The 22,436-nt window shown below is 39.1% G+C and overlaps 1 protein-coding gene across 1 annotated transcript in view; it reads right to left on the bottom strand.

Annotated features, from left to right (window-relative positions):
* col12a1b (collagen, type XII, alpha 1b) overlaps window positions 1–22,436 on the bottom strand; it is a 193,266-nt gene that overhangs the window by 128,969 nt on the left and 41,861 nt on the right. Inside the window, exons 14-22 of the mRNA XM_084737671.1 lie at window positions 17,823–18,092; window positions 14,495–14,761; window positions 11,415–11,607; window positions 9,661–9,791; window positions 5,563–5,712; window positions 5,117–5,236; window positions 3,880–4,044; window positions 3,418–3,564; window positions 1,391–1,533 (exon numbers count right to left, since the gene is read on the bottom strand). Coding sequence (XP_084593797.1) covers window positions 1,391–1,533; window positions 3,418–3,564; window positions 3,880–4,044; window positions 5,117–5,236; window positions 5,563–5,712; window positions 9,661–9,791; window positions 11,415–11,607; window positions 14,495–14,761; window positions 17,823–18,092 — 1,586 coding nt within the window. The remainder of the gene's footprint in view (window positions 1–1,390; window positions 1,534–3,417; window positions 3,565–3,879; window positions 4,045–5,116; window positions 5,237–5,562; window positions 5,713–9,660; window positions 9,792–11,414; window positions 11,608–14,494; window positions 14,762–17,822; window positions 18,093–22,436) is intronic.

Genomic DNA, 22,436 nt, shown 5'->3' with positions numbered 1-22,436 from the left:
TTCCTGTCAACAGTTTACAGTAACACCACGTCTGCCTCCAGCCTGAAGTACCGAGCAGTGATTTTTCATCCTTTACTCCTTTTTACAGTTAGCTTGGTATGTATATTGTTAGTAGTTAATATTTGCCGTATGGTATTTTTGAGTATTGCCAAAATTGAAAGCGACTGACGTACACTGTGTGGAAAAAACAAGTAAAAGCTGCAGCCTCATTGCTGTATGTGTCAAACTAATGCTAACATAACTTAAAAATCTGCAGTTAATAGAGGGTTCATTTCAATCAAACAACCAGAGGTGGATTTTGGAAACAGTAGAATGATGAACTGAGATGGTTTTGGTGAGTTTTATTTTGTTTCTGTTGATTTTAAATGAAGATGACGATGACACTTGACGGTGCTTGACCAGGGGCCGCAGCCTAGCTAACGTTGCTAACACTTATCTAAGACACTGAGGTGATTCATGGACAATAAACGAACCATAAACACCATGTATGTATGTATGTACTGAGCTTACTATAAAAAAAAGTAAAGTAACTAATTTAATGATGAAAAATCCTGAATGTTGGAGGCAAAGATATTGTCACTGTTGAGCTGACAGGAAGTAAACAAACGAGCAGTTCATAAAACAGATATACGTATGTCACACTGCATTGTGCAAGTGGAGAATTAGCTGACTCTGTTCGGGACATCGGAGAGTGGCGGTGTTTACACCTCTACTGCAGAAGCTAATAGGAACATAAGATAAACTTGGTAGCAGTTAGCAGTTATTTTTGCAACAAGTAGAGGAAAAAACAGAAAATATTTTCTCCATGAAAAATGAGTCAGATCAGAGTCCTGGTTGGAGCTGCTGTAAATCACTTCAGTACAAACAGACTAAGTGGGTTGATGGATGTGTTGTGGGCGCGCTGTGCCTGGAGCAGATGACCAATGATGACAAAAAGAAAAACGCACTGAGCCTCACGCACTCAGCTCGATGTGTAAATTAGAAAAAAACATTGCATTCAGAGCAGTGAGAAACCTGAACTTTTTGCTCACTGGAACCTTTACATATGTTTACCTCATTATTTTAAACTTTGCTATCCGCTGCTGTACCACCAGATCAGATGAAAAATAATTTGTTTTATTTAATTCTATGCCTTATTATCTATTCAGCCAATCTCCTGTACATAATTTTTGCACATAATGTTCTTTTTGTAAATATCAAAAAAGGGAAATTCATCTTAATCTCGTTACACAACACCGTATAATGGTAACTAAATCAACCTGGAATCTTATTTAAGATGAACATTGTAAGAGCATATATGACAGAAACTTTTGTGTTGAGCTGTGGTTTCAGCAGCACTAACAGAGACAGACGGGGGGTAAGAATGGACGGGGGAGAAGCCTCATCTCACCTCTTGGGTGGGTCCTCCGGCCACAGTCATGTAGGTGACACGAAACTTGTCGACGGGGCCGTCAGGTGGCGTCCAGGTGGCACGGAAGGAGCGGTGGGTCACCTCCGAGGTCACCAGGTTGATGGGGGGCTGCACTGGAACTCCTGGAAAGTCACGAATGAGAGCTGGAATAAGATCCGACACGTCGAGTATTTCACACCGTGAACTCTGCCATCACAAATCTGCCCTCGCCGTGCTCGCTCCCCTGACAGTGAAGCTGCTGGCCTGCTGTATATTTCAGCTCTTTTCACAAAGGCTTTCTTTAAAAGATGTTTCTCTCCGGCTGTGCTGTAAATCACTTTTGTATTTCCTCTCAAAACTGATTTACAGACAAAAAGCACTTCCAATGTGAAGGTCTGCATCAGACGTTTGGATCTGTGTCGCAACATCTTCAGATGGTCTGAAATAATCGAGTTTGTCGAGTGGAATTGAGTGAAATTTATCTATCTGCATTTCTTGGATCTGATCTTCTGTTTTTCTCTTTTTAGATTTGTGAATAATAGAGCACTTTGTTTTCATCTAGGGATTATAATGACTGTAGAATTTGTACTTTCTGCTTGTCAACAGTCATTAGTTTCATTACTCAAACAGGGTAAAAGCAGCTGTATCCAGGAAGTGTCATTTTACTGATATTCATGTCTTCACTTGGACGAAAGGTTTATGTCCCCCTTCATAAACACAGAGACTTTCATGCCCTCGAGCACCTGTAAAACCAAATGAAAACCTGCAGTAAAATTTCAAAAATATATGGTTGTCAGTCCTAAACACTGTGGCGTTGTGAATTCTGGAAAAGCTCGACGTTGTGAAGTTTTCATCTGACCTCAGTAACTAAAGGTGTAAATCTGACTCAGCGGTATTCAGAGAAAAGCCTGGAATTTCAGCCACCGGGCTCCTTTAGAGGAATGTAGATACAAACAAAAATAGTAAGAGAGTGAGATCTGAAATGATTCATACATCTGCAATCACTTAGGTAGAGGCTCCAAAATTTTGCAGTTTGGGAAGAAAAAAATATGTTTAAGAAATCTACTTCGGCATTAAAAAAAAATTTAAAAAAAATACAGAGCTGAGGAAGGGGGATAATATTCAGAGAAAAAAGTCTGCGATTAAAGCTGTAAATTTACAAGAAAGAAACTTGGATTTTCTCTGAGATTATAAAGTCATAAATTTGCAGGAAAAAAACTGCAATTTAATCAGAAATTTCTGAGAAAAATCTCTGAGAAATAGTCTTTTTTGGTTAAGGAACTACATTGCTTCACTTTGGAAGATTTTGACCCAACGTTTAAAGTTCCTGATGCACAAACGCTGCTGCCTGAACCAAATCACTATGTTGTTTTGTGTGTAACATATCTGATTTGGATGAGGTGATAGCCTTGTGCGTATGTGAATATGGACAGAAGTGTCTACGTGATATAAAAACAATTCTGTGGTTTATCAGTGAAGTGTGAGGAACAAACAGATAGATCCACGTTATTCACTCGTCTCCTCTATGACACATCTGCATCTTCACTGCACTGGATTAATTTATTAACATATAATCTCACAGAATATGATATATATATATAATAATATGATAATATATTTATCTGGAATACACTGTTTGTTTGACAAACTGACTGAAATCTCAAATTTCAAGCTGAATCGTTGATATTTCTCGAAGGTCAATTCTGTTTTACAAAGTTTTGGTCCGTCCTTTGATGAGCGAAAGCATATTTTGCATGTTGTATTTAATTAGACCACAGACCTCCAAGCTGAGAGGATTTTGTCTTCCTTTTCTTTTTGAAGATAATAAAGTTTTCACAATTAATTAATGATCAAACTAGGACAACTAAAAATTACAACCAATCACATTGGCCACTGTATTTTTTTCCTTCCATTAAGCAGATAAGATTTCTTACTGTCAGAATAAAACCTTTGGCTCCTTTTTGCTGCCTTTTGAAACGTTAATCTATGTTTGATGATGATGATGATGCATGAAACTTTTTTCTTACCTGGACCCTTGACGCTGTTACACAGGTTGATGGTGAGGTCGTCCACGATGTCCAGCAGGAACTGGAAGTCATTGACGTTGTACATGTGGATTTCGTCGGGGTCGGAGGCGATGGACCTCAGCTCATTCTCATCGGCGTTCTTCACACCTGAGAGAAAAATGTGTCATCAGAACTGTGCCTGGAAAAGATAAGACTGACACAATCTGACTATTAATATACTAACATTGTTTCTGTTACATGCAAAGACATACTTTGCATCGCTATCAGACTTTAGACTTATTCATTTATTCTTTTGTTATTGACTTCCACAGTCTGGAAACTTGCTTGATTTGATTTTCATAAATTAAATTACATGTACAACAGTGTAATGGAAGGAAATCAGCCTAAAATCTTTTCGGGATGCACATAAAGGTAACATTTTTCTGTTAGTTTCGTGTAAATCAAACTGACTGAATCACTCACCGATGGCGTAGAGCTCGATACCGTTGTCTCTCAGGTTCTGCGAGTTGTAGACGATTTCGTCCTGAGACTTTCCGTCAGTGATCAGGACGCCGATTTTGCGAGAGTCTGGACGCATCCCAACGTTGGCTTTGAAGTTGTTCTGAAGGATGTAGTTCAGAGCCATTCCTGTAAGACGGGAACAAGACAGGAGTCTTATAAAGCTTTCAGGCTGAGAATTCTCCTCATGTTGATTATTTTAGGTGAATCTCAGCTTCTCTGTTGTTCTGGGACAAATCCAACTCATCTGGAGCAACAAACAAACACTAAACATGATTTAGATTTATCACAGTATTACAACACAAGCATTAAACCTCAGTAAGCACATTTTCCTGTGTGATAAAAGTTGTACAAGTACAAAGGTAAACATCTAACTGAGTTGACAACAAACACAATTTGTGTGTTTAGTCATTTTCTGGTAGATTTGGATGAAAACATGAACTCTGGGTTGCGGGTACTGGATAACAGAGAAGAGTTTTTGAGAGTTTTTGGTCGAGTGTTGCTTCAAAATCTCTCAAAAGAAAATCGACTTTCTTGTTGCACCTCGAAGAGTAACAGCTTCAGTTGTTTTTTCAGCTCATGGACCAAATAAATGACCATCCACACCAAGAATACTTATAGTAATCATGATAACGAATAAGCATCCACTCTGATTAATGATACGGTTCTATAAGCAGCGGTGCCAGGAACACGCTGCTCGCTCCAGATGTGTCAGCAGCTCAGGAAAATCAATATTGATGAGCTGTTACTCCTGAACGTTTAACAGAGAAACAAAAAGAAAACCGCAAGGATATGGTTTCACAAAATTTGTCAAGGACAAGGGAAGTTAGGAGAATCCAACACTCCAAACACTCTAACTTTTGTCTGAGCCCAAATCAGTTTGATGGGATCCTGGCAATCGATAGCAAACAACCTTATTATATAGATTTTTTATAAGTTATATGCTAAACTTTCAACTTTCATCATATCACACTGAAAGTGATCCCAACGATAACGTTTGCCACTGCCGCTGTCGTTACAGTTGTGGTTTTGCCTTACATTTAAGTTAGAACAATATTCAAAACAATATATTTAAAGTTACTGTTATATTTTTAATTCTTGTTCTGGACGGCCTCAAGTAAAGTGAAAACATTTGGATCCAAAACCGAAGCTGAGATCAGCTTGAACCTGGTTTGAACTGGACAAAGTGCTGTTAAATCACCTGTCATGGTGTTTCCTCCCTTATACGGCAGGTTGGCGACGGCTTCCAGCAGGGACTCCTTGGTCAGGTGGGCGTTCAGGTGCCACTCGGTCTTTGGGTCTCCACTGTACTGAGCCAGACCTGCAGAAAACACACAGTAACGTGTAAAGAAAAAAGGATGCATCAACCCAAAACTAGCAAAATGTCAGTTACACATGCAAACCAACAGAAAACCTGCAGAAAATAAAGGAAAACCTGTTGTAAGGTAACAAAAACAAAACCATGCAATCACCTTAATTTATCCAGGAAAATCACCAGCTGGCAGAAGCAGTAACAGTACTAGCAGCAGTTAGTTACAATAATAGTAGTAGTAGCTATCATAATTACTAATAGTAAGAAGTAATATTACATGTAGTAGTTAGATCCAGGAATTAGATTACACGTGGTAATGGCAGTAAAAATATTACCAATCTGGACTCTTTCAGGGCTGATGTTGAACACGCTGACCATGCGAGCGATGAAGTTGCGGATGGTTTTGAAGTTGATGCGGCCGATACTCCAGGAGCCGTCGACCAGCAGCACGATGTCGGCCTTGGCTGCGGTCTTACACTGAGTGTCTGCGGAGAGACGGTTAGCGTGAGCGAGCGAGACACCCGGTACGCCACAGACACCCGCCGCCGAGTGTCCGCTCAGGTTTATATGAACCGTGTGAGGTGAACGTGCACGGGGGAAAGTGTGAAAGAGTGAGAGGGAAGAGAGGAGTGAGGAGCAGAGGTACATCATAAAAACTTTCACAATCACAAGATGTTTACACAGCAGAATGATTTACACAAATAATTCACAATCGTAACACACTGTGTAACAGATGTCATTTCTGGATTAGCTGCTCTCTCTTCTGGGTCTTTTTTTTTAGAATTTTCACCTCTTTACTTTGCTGTCCGAAAGCCTTTTTTGACAGGAAACTGCCGTTATATAAGCAAAATATCGCTCTCTGCAAAGCCGCCAGACTCCTTTGATAAAACAGTAAGTTTATCTCGCAGAACAGAGGAGTTGTTGGTCTACCACCGCCTCAATCAATTGGTTTGTTTGTGTTATTGTGTGACTTTGGTGAATCCAAACTATCCTTTTAAAACACAAAAGCCACACAAACTAACAGATCGAGGCAGCAGTAGACAAACAACTCCCGTGTTACGCGAGGTAAAATTACCGTTTCTATCAAAGGAGTTCGGTGGCAGAAATAACGAGAGTCAGTTTCCCATCACAAAAGACTGTCTACAGGTGAAAATATCATAAATACTGAGTGAGATGAGCATGTGTGGGAAAGCAAGGAGCAGGAGTACATCACAAACTCTCACAATCACAAGATGTTTACACAGCAGAATGTTTTACACAGCAGAATGTAACACAAATAATTCACACTCGTGACACATTGTGTAACAGCTGTCGTTTCTGGATTAGCTGCTCTCTCTTCTGGGCCTTGTTTTTTCTCTCCTCGCTGTCTTCCAGCACAGCGAGTTGTTTGTGTTTTTACATCCAGCGGAGAATCAGCCCTGCGGTCTTTTCTGGCTGACCCTGAGGCTGTGACACCTCCAGCGGCCTCTCTGACACTCTGATATACGAGGCCTCCTGCTCCCAAAAGTGACTGCACATTCCTGCTCCAGGCACCTGTAGGGGTGAAAAATGGCCGCTCGTCCTCTTTTTCTAGGACGACACGCCCGGCCGATGCCGAGCGTTTAAAAACCAGGCCCCTGTGTGCGCAATTGAAAACAGGTTATGAGACAATCGATTTAATTTTTTTGTGTGTTCTTTTTCAGCAGGCTGCAGAAACAGATGCTTGACGCTAAGAGAAGCCGAGTTGGATGCCTGGCCGCAGTCTGTTTGAGTTATACCACCACCGGTAAACAACATGCTCATGTGTCCCTCCGACATTCATTAATAAAAACAGATGTCATAAACAGAGGCATCTTAAGAGGCATCTAATACACTGCAGACGACTGCTGGATTCAGTGTCTCTGAGTAAGAGTCTCAGCAAATAAATATCCAGCTCAGTCTGACTGTGGAGATAAATCACTGCTGCAGAAACCTGCAGACATTCTGACTTGGGTTGTTTGTGCACTCAGGCCTTAAACCCTGAAATTAAATTATGTTTCAATCCAAAATCAATATTCTGATGTTTTTTTACTGACAGTGTCAGCATGAGGTTAGCTTCTTCTGTTTCAAACTGCGATTGCAATATGCGATACAATTAGTGGAAATGATCAGTTTTGCATTACAATTTTCACATTCACTGAGAAAAAAAACTTTTAAAATCACGAAGATGTGATATTTACTGAGGTCTGAAGCAAACAAACATGTTTTCTTTCAACTGGAGAACGAGATTTTTAGACCAGGTCATCTCTGCAGCTCTACAGTACCTCAATATAATCCTGTTTTCTCACATATTTTTTGCTTTTTCAAAAAATTGCAATTTGCACTTCGCCACATTGCAATTTTATTGCAATTGTGATTAACTGTGCAGAATTTAGTGGCTACCTCACAGCTACACACCTGTGACTGTACCCACCTGTCACTCAAAGCAGCCGCGCCCTCAATTATGCATAACTTTAACCTTCAATATAATGTTAACAAGTGAGCTAAATAAAAAATATTCCCTGTACAGTTGTCACAAACGAAGGAATTAGCTAAAGGGGCCAAAATAACTTTTTGTGCCAGACTGTAAACATATTTATTATTGATGTAAATGTGGACATTTTTATACGGGGCTCTATGAGGATTGACTCACTGTGGGAGTTAACCTCAAGTGGTCAGTGGAGTAACTGCAGTTTTTGGCGGTTCTGCGTTGAGGCCATTTTTCAGAGTTTGCTGCGAGGCTCTAAAATGTCTCCATGATGATATCTACCATGAAATTAGATGGTTAATTCTTTTATTTGATTATTTTTATTTTACTTTATAGAAGAACTGCTAGTGACTTCTGCATTGCTTTTGTTTTGCAGTTGTACAATATATATCACAGTTTAATGCACACTAAATATTGTATCATTGATTTTTATCGTAACATCGTTGTACATAAAGTTTTAGTTATCGTCACATTTCTAATGTCAACAGATCTATCTCCATGACAGCTGAACTAATTTCACTTGTTGATGAGGATCAAAGCTGGAAAAAGCTACAAAGTGGAGATGGGATTGTTTTTCTAAATGTTAGAAAACTTTTGATCCCTTCACTCTGGAAATCAGATGAATACTAATTTGTTTGCAAAATGACAGTTTAAATAGAAAATAATCGAAAGAGTTTTTGAGTGGCGCTCAATCGTGACAGTATATATTCAGTAGCTACAACCATTGTTTCCCATCATTTGTCGTTCAGGTCGCAGTTTTATTTAGTAAAAATTTGTCCACTGATGTGGAAGTTTTAACAGTCTGTCTTTTAATCCATCTGAATGTCTTTTTCAGTCTAGAAACATATACATTTAAAAAGTGATGCCAAAGAAGCTAACATCAAGTTGAAATTTAACATTTCCAAAAGTGGTCTTAAAAACTTGACCTTATTCCACTGATTCAATAAAATGTTGCTGAAAACAAGGAGAATTTTCTCACTTCACTGTCAAGTCTTTCACACGTTGTTTAAAGAAGAAAATTTTAAAAGGAATCAGGCATTTTACGACCTGTAAAAAATAACATTTTTGCAGCATATGAAGGACACCCTGAAGCTGCTCTGCCAGACCATATGGACCTGTCAAAACGTCTGGACTGAAGCCTCCACCGAGCAGCCTGCCATGTCAGAGCTGCACTTTAATATACGAGGATCTCTGAGTGGAACCTCGGTGGAACATCCTGGCCGGTTCCCAGCTCAGTGGGCAGTCGGTCACTGTGTCTGCTCCCCATTATAATAGGAATTTCTGCCCAGGGTCAGCAGCTCCTCGGGGTCTTATGAGAGGCATAACATTTTCCTAACTGCATACATAAAGCTCTGGATCATAATAAAATCTGTAATTGCAAGCAGAGCCCTTTTCTGCGCCTCAAACAACATAGAAGTGGGAAATATCTACTTTTGCATGACAAACTTCTGAAACGTCTGACTTCTGAAATCATCTGGGAGCTAATAATGTACGTAAAGGTCAGCACATTGTGCGGTGGCTGCACACACACTGGCACATATGTTGCATGCAAGGCGTTCAGGGAGCATGTCCAAATGAGCAATTTATAAATGTTAGTGTCAACACTTCTGCATGTCTCTGTTAAATGGCATGTCGTTTTGCTCCGGATCACACTCCAAATATATAATAGATATGAGGGAGGTGAGGAGACGCAAGCCAAGCAGCTCAAAATAATTTGTACTAATCATAATCATCTGCGCCAGATTTCGGTCTGGGAATCCAAAGAGACAGTGATATTAATTCCCCCCGACAACAAATAATTCAACGTTCTGGCACTAATCTGGGCGGCACTTCGAAGTCAGACCACTGAAATGACTTGGATCAGAGAGCGTCTGGTCTGCAGGCCTGCTCTTTACGGTTGCTAATGAAGGCCGGTTTGTTGTAGTGCGGTGCAGTTATCGGCTTTTACCAGAAGAGTCGAGAGGAGGCGGCAGCCCTGTAACGGGGTCGATGAGGGTCGTCCTCTCCTCTCCTGCCAGAGGCATACTCTGCCCTCCGTCAAACATCCCAATCACACGGACTGAGTACTTCGTTCCTGCCCTGAGGGAAGAGGGAAATGACATAACCCTATATCAGTCTTTCACAATCTCAGTTATTAGATGAGTGAGATGTCCACAATATGAGAAAAAATAAAAGCAAACAAAACAATAACACTTGAAGGGGTATAAATAAGACTGCCTCCTTATTTTAGAGATAATGGACTTGTAGTTCTGTCTAAATTGTTCCTATTCACTATTAGAACAACTATGAGAGATATAAGCTAACATAGATTGTATAATTTAATGTCAAAACCCTTCACCAAGTTGCAAAACAAATTATGTGTATAATAACTTGAAAAGACTAAATGTTTTGAAGAAAATGCACACATGACAGCTGCCTGCAAGATCCATTTGTTCAAGATTTTTGCGAAGGTGTTGCAAAATGGTTGGTAGGGCAAAGCTATTGAGACTTTTTTACATGCTCAGATCGTTTATCATCAAGTTGGTTTCTTGAGTGTTTGAGGTGGTTTTAGGGCTGGAAGATAAAATGATATTGATATAGAAAAATGATAAAAATTTATTCCATTAGAGATGATAGGGTATTTTTACTTGACATGGATAGATCCAACAGCAGAAATACTCTCTGCAGATTTTTGGCTTGCATGTCAAAGTACATGCATATTTCCTACCACAAAGCATTGCTTGAGCTACAGGTAAAGAAAAGTGGATGTAAAAGAGGGGGAAAAAATGAGCGTCATGAAAGCGACAGTGAAAATAAAGTTGCATCATCTGGATATCCCAAAAGTGACAAAGTGAAAAAATATGTAATTTGTTGGTTCCAACCAAGATGGCAAAAACCAGAAATCATTTTCTGTAAGCAGCAGTGTTTTGTTGGTCTCTGTCCAGCTCATGCTGAAACTGCTGCCGCTCTCTATCAGAGAGACGACGGAGGCATCAGGAGAGGACGACTCTGAGGCCAGTGCTGTGCGTCCAGCTCATGCTGAAGCTGCATCAGCAGGAGCTGCTGTCTCTTTATCAGAGACAGAGAAAGAGAAGCAAACACACAGCACAAGAGAGCAGCAGCAGCAACTTCAGCTCGAGCTTGACACAGACCCACAAAACAGCGGCAGCACAACCGACACTAAGGTGGCCAGTGGAAAGCAAATATATGTATATATATGTATGAATAGACAAACACTGAGACTTGGAATTGATTAATGATTAATCATTAACTTATGAAAGTAATGCAATCACAATTCCAAGCACTTTTCAAACCTTGAAAACACAACATCAACATTAAGTGTTCTGGATTTCCAGCACCTGTATGAATCCTGCAATGTATACAAAAGTCTGAACACAAAACTACTGAAAAAGGTACATTTCTATGTTACCAATAAAAAATAATTGGTTACTTTGCAGGCGACCATGACTGTGAGCTCTCAGCTCTGTGATAAAGAATCATGACTGATCTTTTGGTCAGGATGAGTGAGTATAAGCTGCTCTAGTAAAAGAAAAAATGTTAAGATTTTACTAGAAAAGAGACTAAAAGTGAAAGTAAATGTGTTCGGCTGGGGGGGCTCAGCTTTCCTTAGATACAGTTAGTTTCCCTCTATTGTGAACCCTCAAATTAAGTGCATTAAATTCCTCAGAATACTTAAATATCTAAAAAGTTAAGAAAGCTTACCTGAGCTCCTCTAGAACGACTGTGCTGTCGTAGGGGCCAACCAGAAGTTCCCCCAGGTCTACATCATTCCCAGTGGGGTGAAAGGTCACTTTGTAACCCCTAACATCTCCGGGCGCTGGATCCCAGGAGACCCTGAAACTGGTCTTGGTGGGCTCTGAGGTCTGGAGGTTTCTGGGAGCCTTGAAGGGCGACACTGAAATAAAAGAACCCATCCAGAACTTCAGGACAAACTCATGCAGAATAAAAAGTTTCACACAACTCCAACTGTTGGCAAAGGTTTTTGCAGATCAGCCACACCACATTCAAGCCAGTTTCTCATTAGTCCATAATACAATACCTTGAACCCGGTGTCATTCGTTAAAAAGCCCAGTGTCATGCTGTGTGTTAGTAAGGGTAGCGTGTGATTGAGCATATGTTTAACTGTGATTTTAGTGTTGGAGTGAAAAGACGCGCTGCCTCTCCACAGCGCAGCAGCACCTGTAGTGTGAAAAATATTCATCTTAACAAGTCGTTTAAACTTGAAGTCCGTCCTAAAATCTTACTTTTGGTGGAAAAAAAAAATCTGCAACTTGGATGACAGAATCCCATTTGTTTCCAAGACAGCATGACTTGTGTTGACGTTTCTCTTGAAAAAAGTGACAAAACTGTCAAACAAGCCAGTTTTCACTCCATTTGTTTCACAATACTGACATTTAATAGGAGGACATCCAGCAGGCCGGCTGAGATGGACGTCCTGTTCCCGACAATCAGGGGGTAGTTTGGTTTTTGGGGGAATTTATCAGAGTCAGAGTCAGATAAAGTCATACATGTCCTGTTAAGCAGTGAGATTATTAAAGTAGTGGATGTTTTTGTACAAGCTGACCTGCCATGGAGTTAGATTTGTTTGAAAATGTATCAGAAATATGTAGAATCATATACTGTGGGACCATGAAAAGGTAATGGAAGTTTAATGGCACTTTCATATTGAAAGTTCAGTCCAAATCTGAGGGTGATTTGTGAGAAAATGTCATCATTTTAAGTTTTTTTCTGATCTGAATGAGGTTCCACAGCTGAAAACGACTGATTTGACAGAACTGCACACTGTTTTCTCTAATTTCTGACAAACTGTCTCTTGATCCCATTGACATCCAGAGATTGACCTTTCCTAAGTCCCGCCCCTTTTTGCTCTGTGCTCCAATAACAATTGGCCTAGCTTGGTATCTCAGTCAACTTTACCCTTTCCTGTAAAATCGACAGTCACATCTCTTAGATGAATAGTTGAACCTAGACAGGGCATTGCCACTCACTTGTTTTAAATTTTCCCCAGTGGCCACTCCCGGTATTGCAGTGAAAACTTCCTCTGCATTTTTTCCCATAAGCCACGATTATAAAACAGACGTCTGTAAAACTCTTGACAGGACACTTCCAGCTGTTTCGAAGGTCAAGCATGACTCTTTCTGTTATGAATTTGTTTGATGCTTTAAAACTTTCCTCAAGGTGAGAAAAGTGATTTAAAAATCTGTGATGTCATCACAACATGAGACGAACAGGAGCTCGTGGGCGGGGCCAGTGGGGAAAAACTACTGCACGTATTCAGTGGGCTGCTTACTACAGAAGCTAACTCAGAAACTAGAAAACGTTTTTGGTGTATGCACCGCACCTTTGGCTAACTAGCCAGCTAACGACTGGTGTATATATTGATGTATATTAGCTGGCTAGCTAGCTCACATTAGCTAATGTCAGCAAAACACTTGCTAAATAGCTAGCTAATGATTTATGTAGATTAAGTGTTTTGCTGAAATTAGCTAACTTTATATGTGAATATATGCAACTTTTACAGTTTACCTGGTAACATCTTTAAACTAGAGCTGCACAATTAATCACAATCTTATTGAAACTGCAAAATAGTCAAGTACAATGTCCAAATTGCAGAAAAAGAACCAAATTTCAATGTTTTCAAAAAGGTTAAATGTGTGAGAAAACAGCATTATAAAGTACTGTAGTGCTGCAGAGATGCTCTGGCTTTAAAACCGTCTTCTCCAGATGAAGGAAAACATGTTTGTTTTGTTCAGACCTCAATAAATATCACATTATCATGATGATGATTTTTTTTCAGTATAAATGAACATTTTAATGCAAAAATGATGATTCCCACTAATCATATTGTATATCACAATTGCAATTTCAGTTAAAATATGACTTTTTTTAGCAGCTGCTTTAAACCACCTTCCATCCTTTTCAGCAAATACAAGCTGAGCAGCAGATGTAATGATGCATTCCATTTCAATTGGGAAGTTGGAATTTCCATGTTCCCAGTTGGAAATTTCAACTAGAACACCCCCTGAAGTCATATTTCCAGCTCAGAAAGTTGGAGGAACATTACTAACTTTTAACTCAAAACTTAAGATGTTTTCTCCACACATCATCAGTAGTGAAAACTGTAGTAATATACTGTTCATTAGCACCTCTGTCATCTTTTGTGTCTCATTAAAGCAGATGTTCATACATTACTATCCAATTTGTATCTGTGGACGTTGCTATGGTGATTCTTGGTGAAAAATACCATGTAATGTGCTTTTTTTTTCTGACTTGTTGTACTGGAACATTGTCAACTCTTTGCCAACCGACTTCCAACCTCGGAGGTAAATTAAAGGCAACACAAGTCCAGGAAACAGGAAAGGAGAAAGCTGACCAAGGTACCAAGCTAGCTCAAATGATACTGGAGCACAGAGAGGAAAGGGGCGGGACTTAGGAAGGGTCAACTGAGCCAAAATAGATCATCATTGAACACAGCTTCAAACTGCACACAGAGACCAAAGAAACACAGTTTATCTGACTCTGGGTAAAGAGGACTAATGTAAACATTGTAAGTTTATACCTAAAGTTTGACATCCTGTTTGGCAGACCAATCACAGGGCAGCCTATAACTACAGGGATGGGATCCATAAAAAGCTGAAATCTACCTCAGCAGCAGATTTTTGAATTTCATTCCACCAATAATAAAGTTTTAAGGATGAACTCAGGTTTAAACGTCTTGGTTAAGATGGACATGTCTCTGCAGTGTACTGTCTGTCATAGGGTTGAATTATGGACCAACGTACGTGTCGTTCCTACTCCTTGCCTTGCTTTTCCTTCCCCGCGCTTGTAGATGGGGTGAACGGTGATGTTGTAGGTGGTGATGGGCTGCAGGCGCTTCATGATGGTGGAGGTGGCCGTTGCAGGGATCTTCAGGTTCAGTTCTTTCCCTCCATTGCTGGGAACGTACTTCAGACGGTAGTTGGTCACCCTGCCCGGCGCCGGCGTCCATGTGACTTTCATGGTCCGCTCGGTCTCGTCCGACACGGTCAACTTTTTACCAGCAGCAGAGGCTGAAAAATAAAAAATAAATCTGGATTCAGCCTAAAACGTGTGGGCAGTAAACGTGGATTAAACAACATGAATGAAGATTTAAATTTAGTTTTTCTGACATTCAAACCGTTTTTCTCCCTAATTTTGACCTCAGCTGAAAATCCATATTCAAATATCAGGAACACTGCATGGTTCTGTCGTTAATATTACTCCACGATGACCTGAACGGTTTTAAAATGTGTATTTACGATGTTTCAAACTTCCAGGCTAAATGTGATTAACATTGAAATCAATTAGTTATTTATTGTAAATCCTGAAATCTGCACACTAGATAATACTCCAGTGAACATTTATTACAAACCAACATGTGATGTTTTGGTTTTAAAACGCATTTTCAGGCGTGTTTATGTGTATTTTTACTGAAACAGTGCCAAAATACTTGTCTAAATGCTGATCTTAAAAATACTTGTGTATGTGTGGACTAAGGATTATTTTCAGGTGATTATGAAGACAAATATTATGTTTAATTTCTTTCACATTCTGCCAATAAATCCCCTTAAATCTAACAAACTTGCCCTTAAATTAACCAAAACATTATGTTATGTTCTGAGCTGAATGTTCCAGGAAATTTACTTGAACATTTTGGGAATTTCTGAAAACAATGAAGGGTTCACTGAAACAATACCAGCAGGGAAACTCAAGGGAACATTATTAATATTACGCTCAAAAAAACCTTATGTGGTTATTGAATGTTTCAGCAATGTTATATTGAACAACAAACATTTGCACAATATTTTTAAAATGTTGTGGGAGGGTTCTGCAAAGGGCAACCAACAAGGAACCTCAGGAGAACGGTACAAAAACCACACCCCCAAAAAAGATAATAATAATAACTGATTATTGGACAACTGAACACTGACTAAAGTTAAACCTTGCAGCTACTTAGAGCAGAACATTTCAGATTTATTTGATTTTGGAGTAAAACGTCTAAAACACACAGAACCTCAGTTCAACTGTTGATCCAAAGATGCCTGATTTAAAACATAGAACCACACTGTTCTTTCTTCCCTCAAACCTCCTCCAACAGACGATACCGAGTCAGTTTTAATGTTCTGTCAGTGGAGGACTGTCCTGTCCACACTCACTCTACTTCACAGCCATAAACATTTACAGTTATTTATCATCTAAACTCTAAAAACAATCATCTTTCTCCTCCCTGTTTCCAGGCCAAGTGTGGTTTCCCTTGATATTCCTTCCATAATCGTTATGTATTCATAACTGCGGGCATGAATGCTGAGTAATACCACCAGCTGCGTGCCAAAACTAATTGGTTATGAATTAGGCATTTACCCAGAAGTGATCAATTTGGAGGAAATGCTAACCACATTTTCCTTTTCCCCCCCTGAAACAACCAAAGCCCTGTAAAATGAAATTAACTTATTCCGATGATTCTGCAAGTGATTAGAAAAACTTTGCAAGAGAATAATATGTATATTTAATGATCCCAAGGAAAGTTTTTCAGACTACTTGATTTCACTCTGGAGGGTTTTTATTGGCGGAAAAAAATACAGCATCCAACTTTTCAATGTGTTGATAGATTAGAACAAATCTGTGAAGCCGGAGACGTTATGGTTCTGCGTCGAGGAACAATATGTACTGACGTGTGCTCATTTATCTACATGCTGCATTGTTTGGGGCGGCCTGTTTGTGCGGACCGGGATGGTTTAATTTCCCATGTGTGCGTATAGAACGAGGAATGTTTTGACATTTATTGAGTGTGCTTTAGTCTCTGATGCAACATGTCAGCGTGCAGCTCACAGCGCGTCACCCGCAGGACACACACGTCGGACCAATATTCCCATCAGTCCTGAGCGGCGTTATTAAAGCAGAGCATAACACAACAAACTGTCACCACGCTGGTGTTTCACTCAACATTACAGTTTGACAAGAATCTAAAATGAACACCTTAATTTACAACTGGACTCTTTCCATCGACTGGAGAGCAGAAACCTGCCGGAGAATCCAAACCGTGCGATTATGCAAGCTCTGAAATCCATTTTTCTTTAATGATAAAAGGAAGAATTTAATCTACTTTGACTCATATTCATGTGGCGAGCTGCCCTGTAATCAAAACGCTGTATTTGCTGCCATTTGGCTAATCTGAGAATAGAGTGAAAACTTCCTGAACTTTCCTTTGAGGGTTAAAGAAACGGGTTCGTGACCTGACCACCTTCACTGGCCCGTCCTGGGCTGCAGAGCTGATCTGAAGGCAATTTTAACCTCCGACTGGTTCAGCTGGGAGCGTATCTAAGTTGCCAGGGGTCTGCAACCTGCGGCTCCAGAGCTGAAACTAAATCATGTTGTAGAAAACTCAAACTTTCAAGGCAACGTTCTGCAATAGATTTTTGAGTTTTGAGCCCAACTCAGACTCTAGAAAAACTTTCACCAACTACTAATCCTTTGTTTAGATCATTTAAATTTATTCTTTAGATAAACTTAAAATGTTGAGTTTTAGAAACCCACCAAAAAATGGATTTAAGAAATTATGAGTTAATTCATTCAAGTGAAAGTGAGTGATTGTTAAAATTTTTATATTTTCAATTAAAACCATTTCATTTTCAGGCACCAAAATAAAAAAAAAATCAGGTTCACAGCTCACTGTGTCCAAGTTTTGAAACACAATTTTGTTGAGTTACTTAAACTCAAAGATTTGTGAACTGTTTTTACTGTTTTCTGTTGTTGTCTGTTAATTATATGAATTGTTTATTATATATATTTTGTTTTCTTGTTGTATTTTTCTCTTGACATCATTGTAAATGAGGGCACTCTCTTAAATAAAGGTTGTTGAAAGTTTATCTAAAGAAGAAAACTAAATTATCTCAATTAAAGATTGTCTGCAAAACTTTTGAAAGTTTATTTCAAAAATTAAGAATCTGAGTTTGGCTCAAAACTCAAAATTCATTTGCAGTATGTTGCCTTGAAATTTTGAGCTATTTTTTTTTTTTTTTACAAAGTAAAGTGATTCTAAAGTGCAGCTCATTCAGTGTCTACATCGTCGTCTGCTGAAGTCTGTAGTCTTACCGTCGGTGGTTTCCTGTCCCGTGAGCGGGTCGCTGTCTTTGCTGTCGTAGGCGGCGACCACAGACACCTGGTACAGCGTCTCCGGCGTCAGACCCTCCAGCACGGTGCTGGTCACGTCTCCCGGCACCGTTTTGTCTCCGGCCTCGCTGGAGAACAGCGACTTCCACCGAACCCGGTAACTCTGCACGTTCCCAGGCGCTGCCGTCCAGGACGCTGCAAAGCTGGTGTCGGTGACGTCGCTGGTGACCAGGTTTTTAGGTGGACCCACCTCTGAAAACAACAGGGTACAACAAGTACGGGATTATTATGACTTTCTTTAATGCATTTTAATGAAAAGTGCAACAGATAAAAACACAAAATAAAAAGTAGTTGTCATATTGCTTTTTTTTGGTTTTTTTAGGTATTTTACAAAGCCATATTAAAGACATTTTAGGTCAAAAAAAGAAATTATGGAGTCAGTGAAGGGGATCAATATTTCAGGAAAAAACTCTGATATTAAAGTAATAAATTTCTAAGAAAGAAACTCAGATCTTCTCTGAGGTTTAGTGGTAAATTTACCAGAAACATTTCACAACCTTTAAGAAAAAAAACCTGGATATTCTCTGAGATTATGAAGTCATAAATCTGCAAGAAAAATAAAAACAAGAAAAAAAAGGTTGTTTTGTTTGTTTTGTTTTTTTGTCAAGTAACCACATCAGCTCACTTTGCTTGGTTTTGTTGATTTGGACGAGGTGCTTTTGTGCAACATGAACTACAACACAATGTTTTTGGGTTTTGTTTTTTTTAAATCCACCCTGACACGGCATCATTTAGAATTTGGACCAAAACTTTCCACAAAAATGCCCAAATATCCTCCCAGATCACAACAGCTGTTTTGAAACTCAACTTTTATATTGTATAAAGTCATACTGGCTGCGTTCGTCAAATGTTCTTTCCAGTATTTGACAGTTTTCTTTTTTTTTTTAATCCATCCTCCCTGTAAAACAAAGGAACCATTTGGACGTGCTGGCAGATCATATTATTTTCGAAAATGGAAACTATTAAAAGGCCATCGAGTGGACAGAAGACTTGAACAACTCACCACAGCTATAAAGGGCAGAGACGACTGGAGACACACGTGATTTCTTTTTTTTTTCATATATACTTCTGAGGATGTTTTAAGACGTTTCTGCATCATTAGCGAGCGCAGAGAGCATCGGGAGACAGGAGACATGAAACATGTCAGGAAGCGGATGAACTCAAAGTGTCCACTGAGCCAACGGGATAACAAGGGAAGAAATCTCTACATTGTATTTTTATGAACATCTTTACTTCATCAACTCACTGCTTCCCTCTGATGGCAGCTGCAAACTGATATTTTACAGGCACGTCTAAATTTATCCTTTTACCTTTTAACTAGCTGGACGTCAGCGGAGCTGCTTTCTTGTGGTTTTTAGGAACCTTCAGTGTCCTGATGGAGACTTTTCGGTTCATAACTGTGGTTTTATTTTTGTGGCTTTGTCATTTAAAGTAGAACAGTTTGTGTAATATTTCTATCATCAGCTTAAGTTCTGTCTTCTTCCTTCTTCTGATCAATGCTGCAGCGATGTGAGCAAACAACTGTCCACGCATACAAATGATGTCACAGCGGCACATCTGAGCAAACTACAGACCGGATTAACATGTGACTGTGTGTGTACATTCATGGTCTCCAGAGAATGTTTTGAGAAGACTTTTGGTGATTTACTGACGTTTCCCATAGTGTAACTATCAAGCTGAAATTTCTACAAAGAATATCAAAATCTAAGGGACACATGAAAGTCGATGATGGCAGAAATGCTCCTCAGACGATGAGCCCTTTGCTCTCTGTTATATCACCCTCAGGACAAAATGTAAACATTACAAATACGATAATGTTTCCCTGAGGATGAACACTTCTGATTTTAATGACCCAGTGACCTTCACTCTCCTCCCAGCCCTCTGGAGGAGCGAGCTGAACCTCTCAGATGAATCTTCAGTATGTTTGCACCATCCCACGCTGTCAGTGAACGCTGCAGCCTGCAGGATCTGTGAGCACATATAACCTGAAGACGAGGTTTTAAAAGGAAGCGCCTCCTCTCTGTCCAGCAACTAAAACAAAATGGGAATAAAACTGCAGTCCCTCTGTGACTTGTTTAATTCAAAAACACCAGTCTGGTCCTTTTGTTTGTGCATTTCTATTCTGGGAAGTGCATGGAAGCCCATTACCACCAATTTAAAAAAAAAAAAAAACAGAAGATCCTCTAATTACATATCAGCTCGAATTCCACTTGAACACAGCAAATTCAAGTTTATTATAATTGAAAAAAAAGGGAAGATATAAAAAAGTGTGCACTTTATCTTCTCCTTTTTGAACAAGTATTTAATTTGTATCGCTTTTTCTGTTGAGTTTGTTGTATAGGTTTATTGCAATTTACTGATATTCTTCTTTATTTTTATGTTTTTTCTTTCATTTGTTTTTTACATCTTTAAAATAAATACTTTTCATTAATTTAATTCCTTCATTAATTCATTTATAAGTCATTATAATGAGTAACTTTCTCAAAATAATGACTCACTATCTAAAAATAATGATTAAATATCTTAAAAGAATTATTACCAAAAAAGTATCTCAAAGTAATGCCTTAACAGAACAAAATAATAACTCAGGATTGCAAAATAATGTTTAGGTATTGCAAAATAATAACTTAATACTATTTTAAGATACTAATTTATCATTTCAAGATAAGCAAGTCATTATTTTGAGGAAGTTTGTAACTATGTTTGAAATACAAACTCATTATGATGATTTATAGGAGCTTTTTTTTCCCATCACGTTGGCAGAAGATGTGCCTTCTAATTTAAGTCTCACTCAAACCTAAACTCTGACCTAAAAAAAATCTTAAGACTTTGTAAAACTCTGAAACTGGATCTTACACAGCTGGTAAATTAAGAATACAAACACAGAGAGACACACAGGTACAAGACTTCAGTGTTTTCAAAGGATTTCATGACTTCAGTTGAAGTTTCTGAGGGCAGCTGCACACAGAGGCCAAAGTCCTTTCAGATCTGTTTAACCAACCGAGACTAAATTTAATTGCCACCACTTTTGGCTCATGTTGCTATAAGCAGACATACGGTCACTTTCCTATAGAGACGGAGCAGCATGCTGGAAATATTTATGAATAATGGAGGGGGAGGAGGAGGAGGAGGAGGAGGAGGAGGAGGAGGAGGAGGAGGAGGAGGAGGAGGAGGGTCGATATCACATTATCATCCATCTCCAGTTTAGAGGAGGTGACAGTGTGTGCAGGGGAGGCGCTGGAAAGACTGAGAGGCCAAGTTTCCATAACATGATAATTATCACAAAATATCAGATCCAGATATATAATCAAGACAGCGAGAGCAGGAAATAAATCACATTCAAGCTTCTGCCAGCCGATACAGATCTTAAGAGAGAGGACAAAAAGGAAAACACACGACTCTCTGACTGTTTATACTCGGAAAAACTGTTTCTGGTCCGATCTCAAAACAACAAAATCGGGGATAGTTCTTTTGAAAAATTGTCTGTGTGCACGCCGACAAGGGCCAGAGAGTGAAAACACGTACGCTGAAAACAAAACAAACGAAAAGACGAATGACTGGACGCTGATGAGCTCAGGACATTTCTGTTTCTGCCAACTGATACCAGAAACATTATTAGGGTTATCTTATTAAATGTGCAAAACATGCCGACTCTATTAGTGAATGAAGTTTTAAAATCTGACTCTTCTTTTCTTTGTAGAGCTCATTCTATATTTCACTATAGTGCCTGGAAGCACCCGTCTGTTTAATATCATCACGTTGTGTTGATACTTTATGTTGTCATCAATAACCAGAGGCACAGGTGACTGACAGAGTCACGACTTTTCGTGGTGTTTCCTCCAGTTCAGGGAAAGGATTCTTTAATTGGTTAATCAATTATTTATTGACAATGCCATTGATTTCAGCTTCTTAAATGTGAATATTTTCTGGTTTCTTTTCTCCTCTCTGACAGTAAACTGAATATCTTTGAGTTGTGATTAAAGAAGACATTTGACTTTTTTCAGCTGCTGATTAACAGCGTGTCCGTCCCCGGCTCTCATTTTCCAGGGTGAAGTGTGACGAAGAGTCAGCAGAGACGACTAACCGGCTCATTACTTTTCCACATATAAATTCACTAATTTTCTTCTAACTTACAGCTGTTCAGAGTAAACTGGGACATTTCTCTTTGACTCTAAAAGTCCAGTCAATTATCCAGTGAAGGATCTGTTGACTGGAGATAAATATTAATCATAAAACTGACCTAAACTTACTTTCTCACTTAATCAGAACTATTTAGAGCAGATTTAGTGATTGAGAATTGAGACAAATTGTGTTCTACCAAAGCAATTATCAGTATTAACACTTAGTGCCAAACTTCCTCTTTAAGGATTCATACATATATGAAATATATGCGATTTATGAAATGTTTTGGTTTGCTTTAATTTTTTAAATTTCTAAACTTCCTCTGTGTCAAAAAAACAACCTTGTCACAGACAAGATTTCACAACTTCAAACAATTTAAAAATGTGTTAAAATCCTTCAGAATCTAAAGCTAAC

The sequence above is a fragment of the Lutjanus erythropterus genome, chromosome 15, assembly GCF_056507025.1.
Source record: "Lutjanus erythropterus isolate fLutEry1 chromosome 15, fLutEry1.hap2, whole genome shotgun sequence".
NCBI lineage: Eukaryota > Metazoa > Chordata > Actinopteri > Lutjaniformes > Lutjanidae > Lutjanus > Lutjanus erythropterus.
The sequence above is the reverse complement of the archived record's forward strand: the minus strand, read 5'-3'. Positions and strand labels throughout refer to the sequence as shown.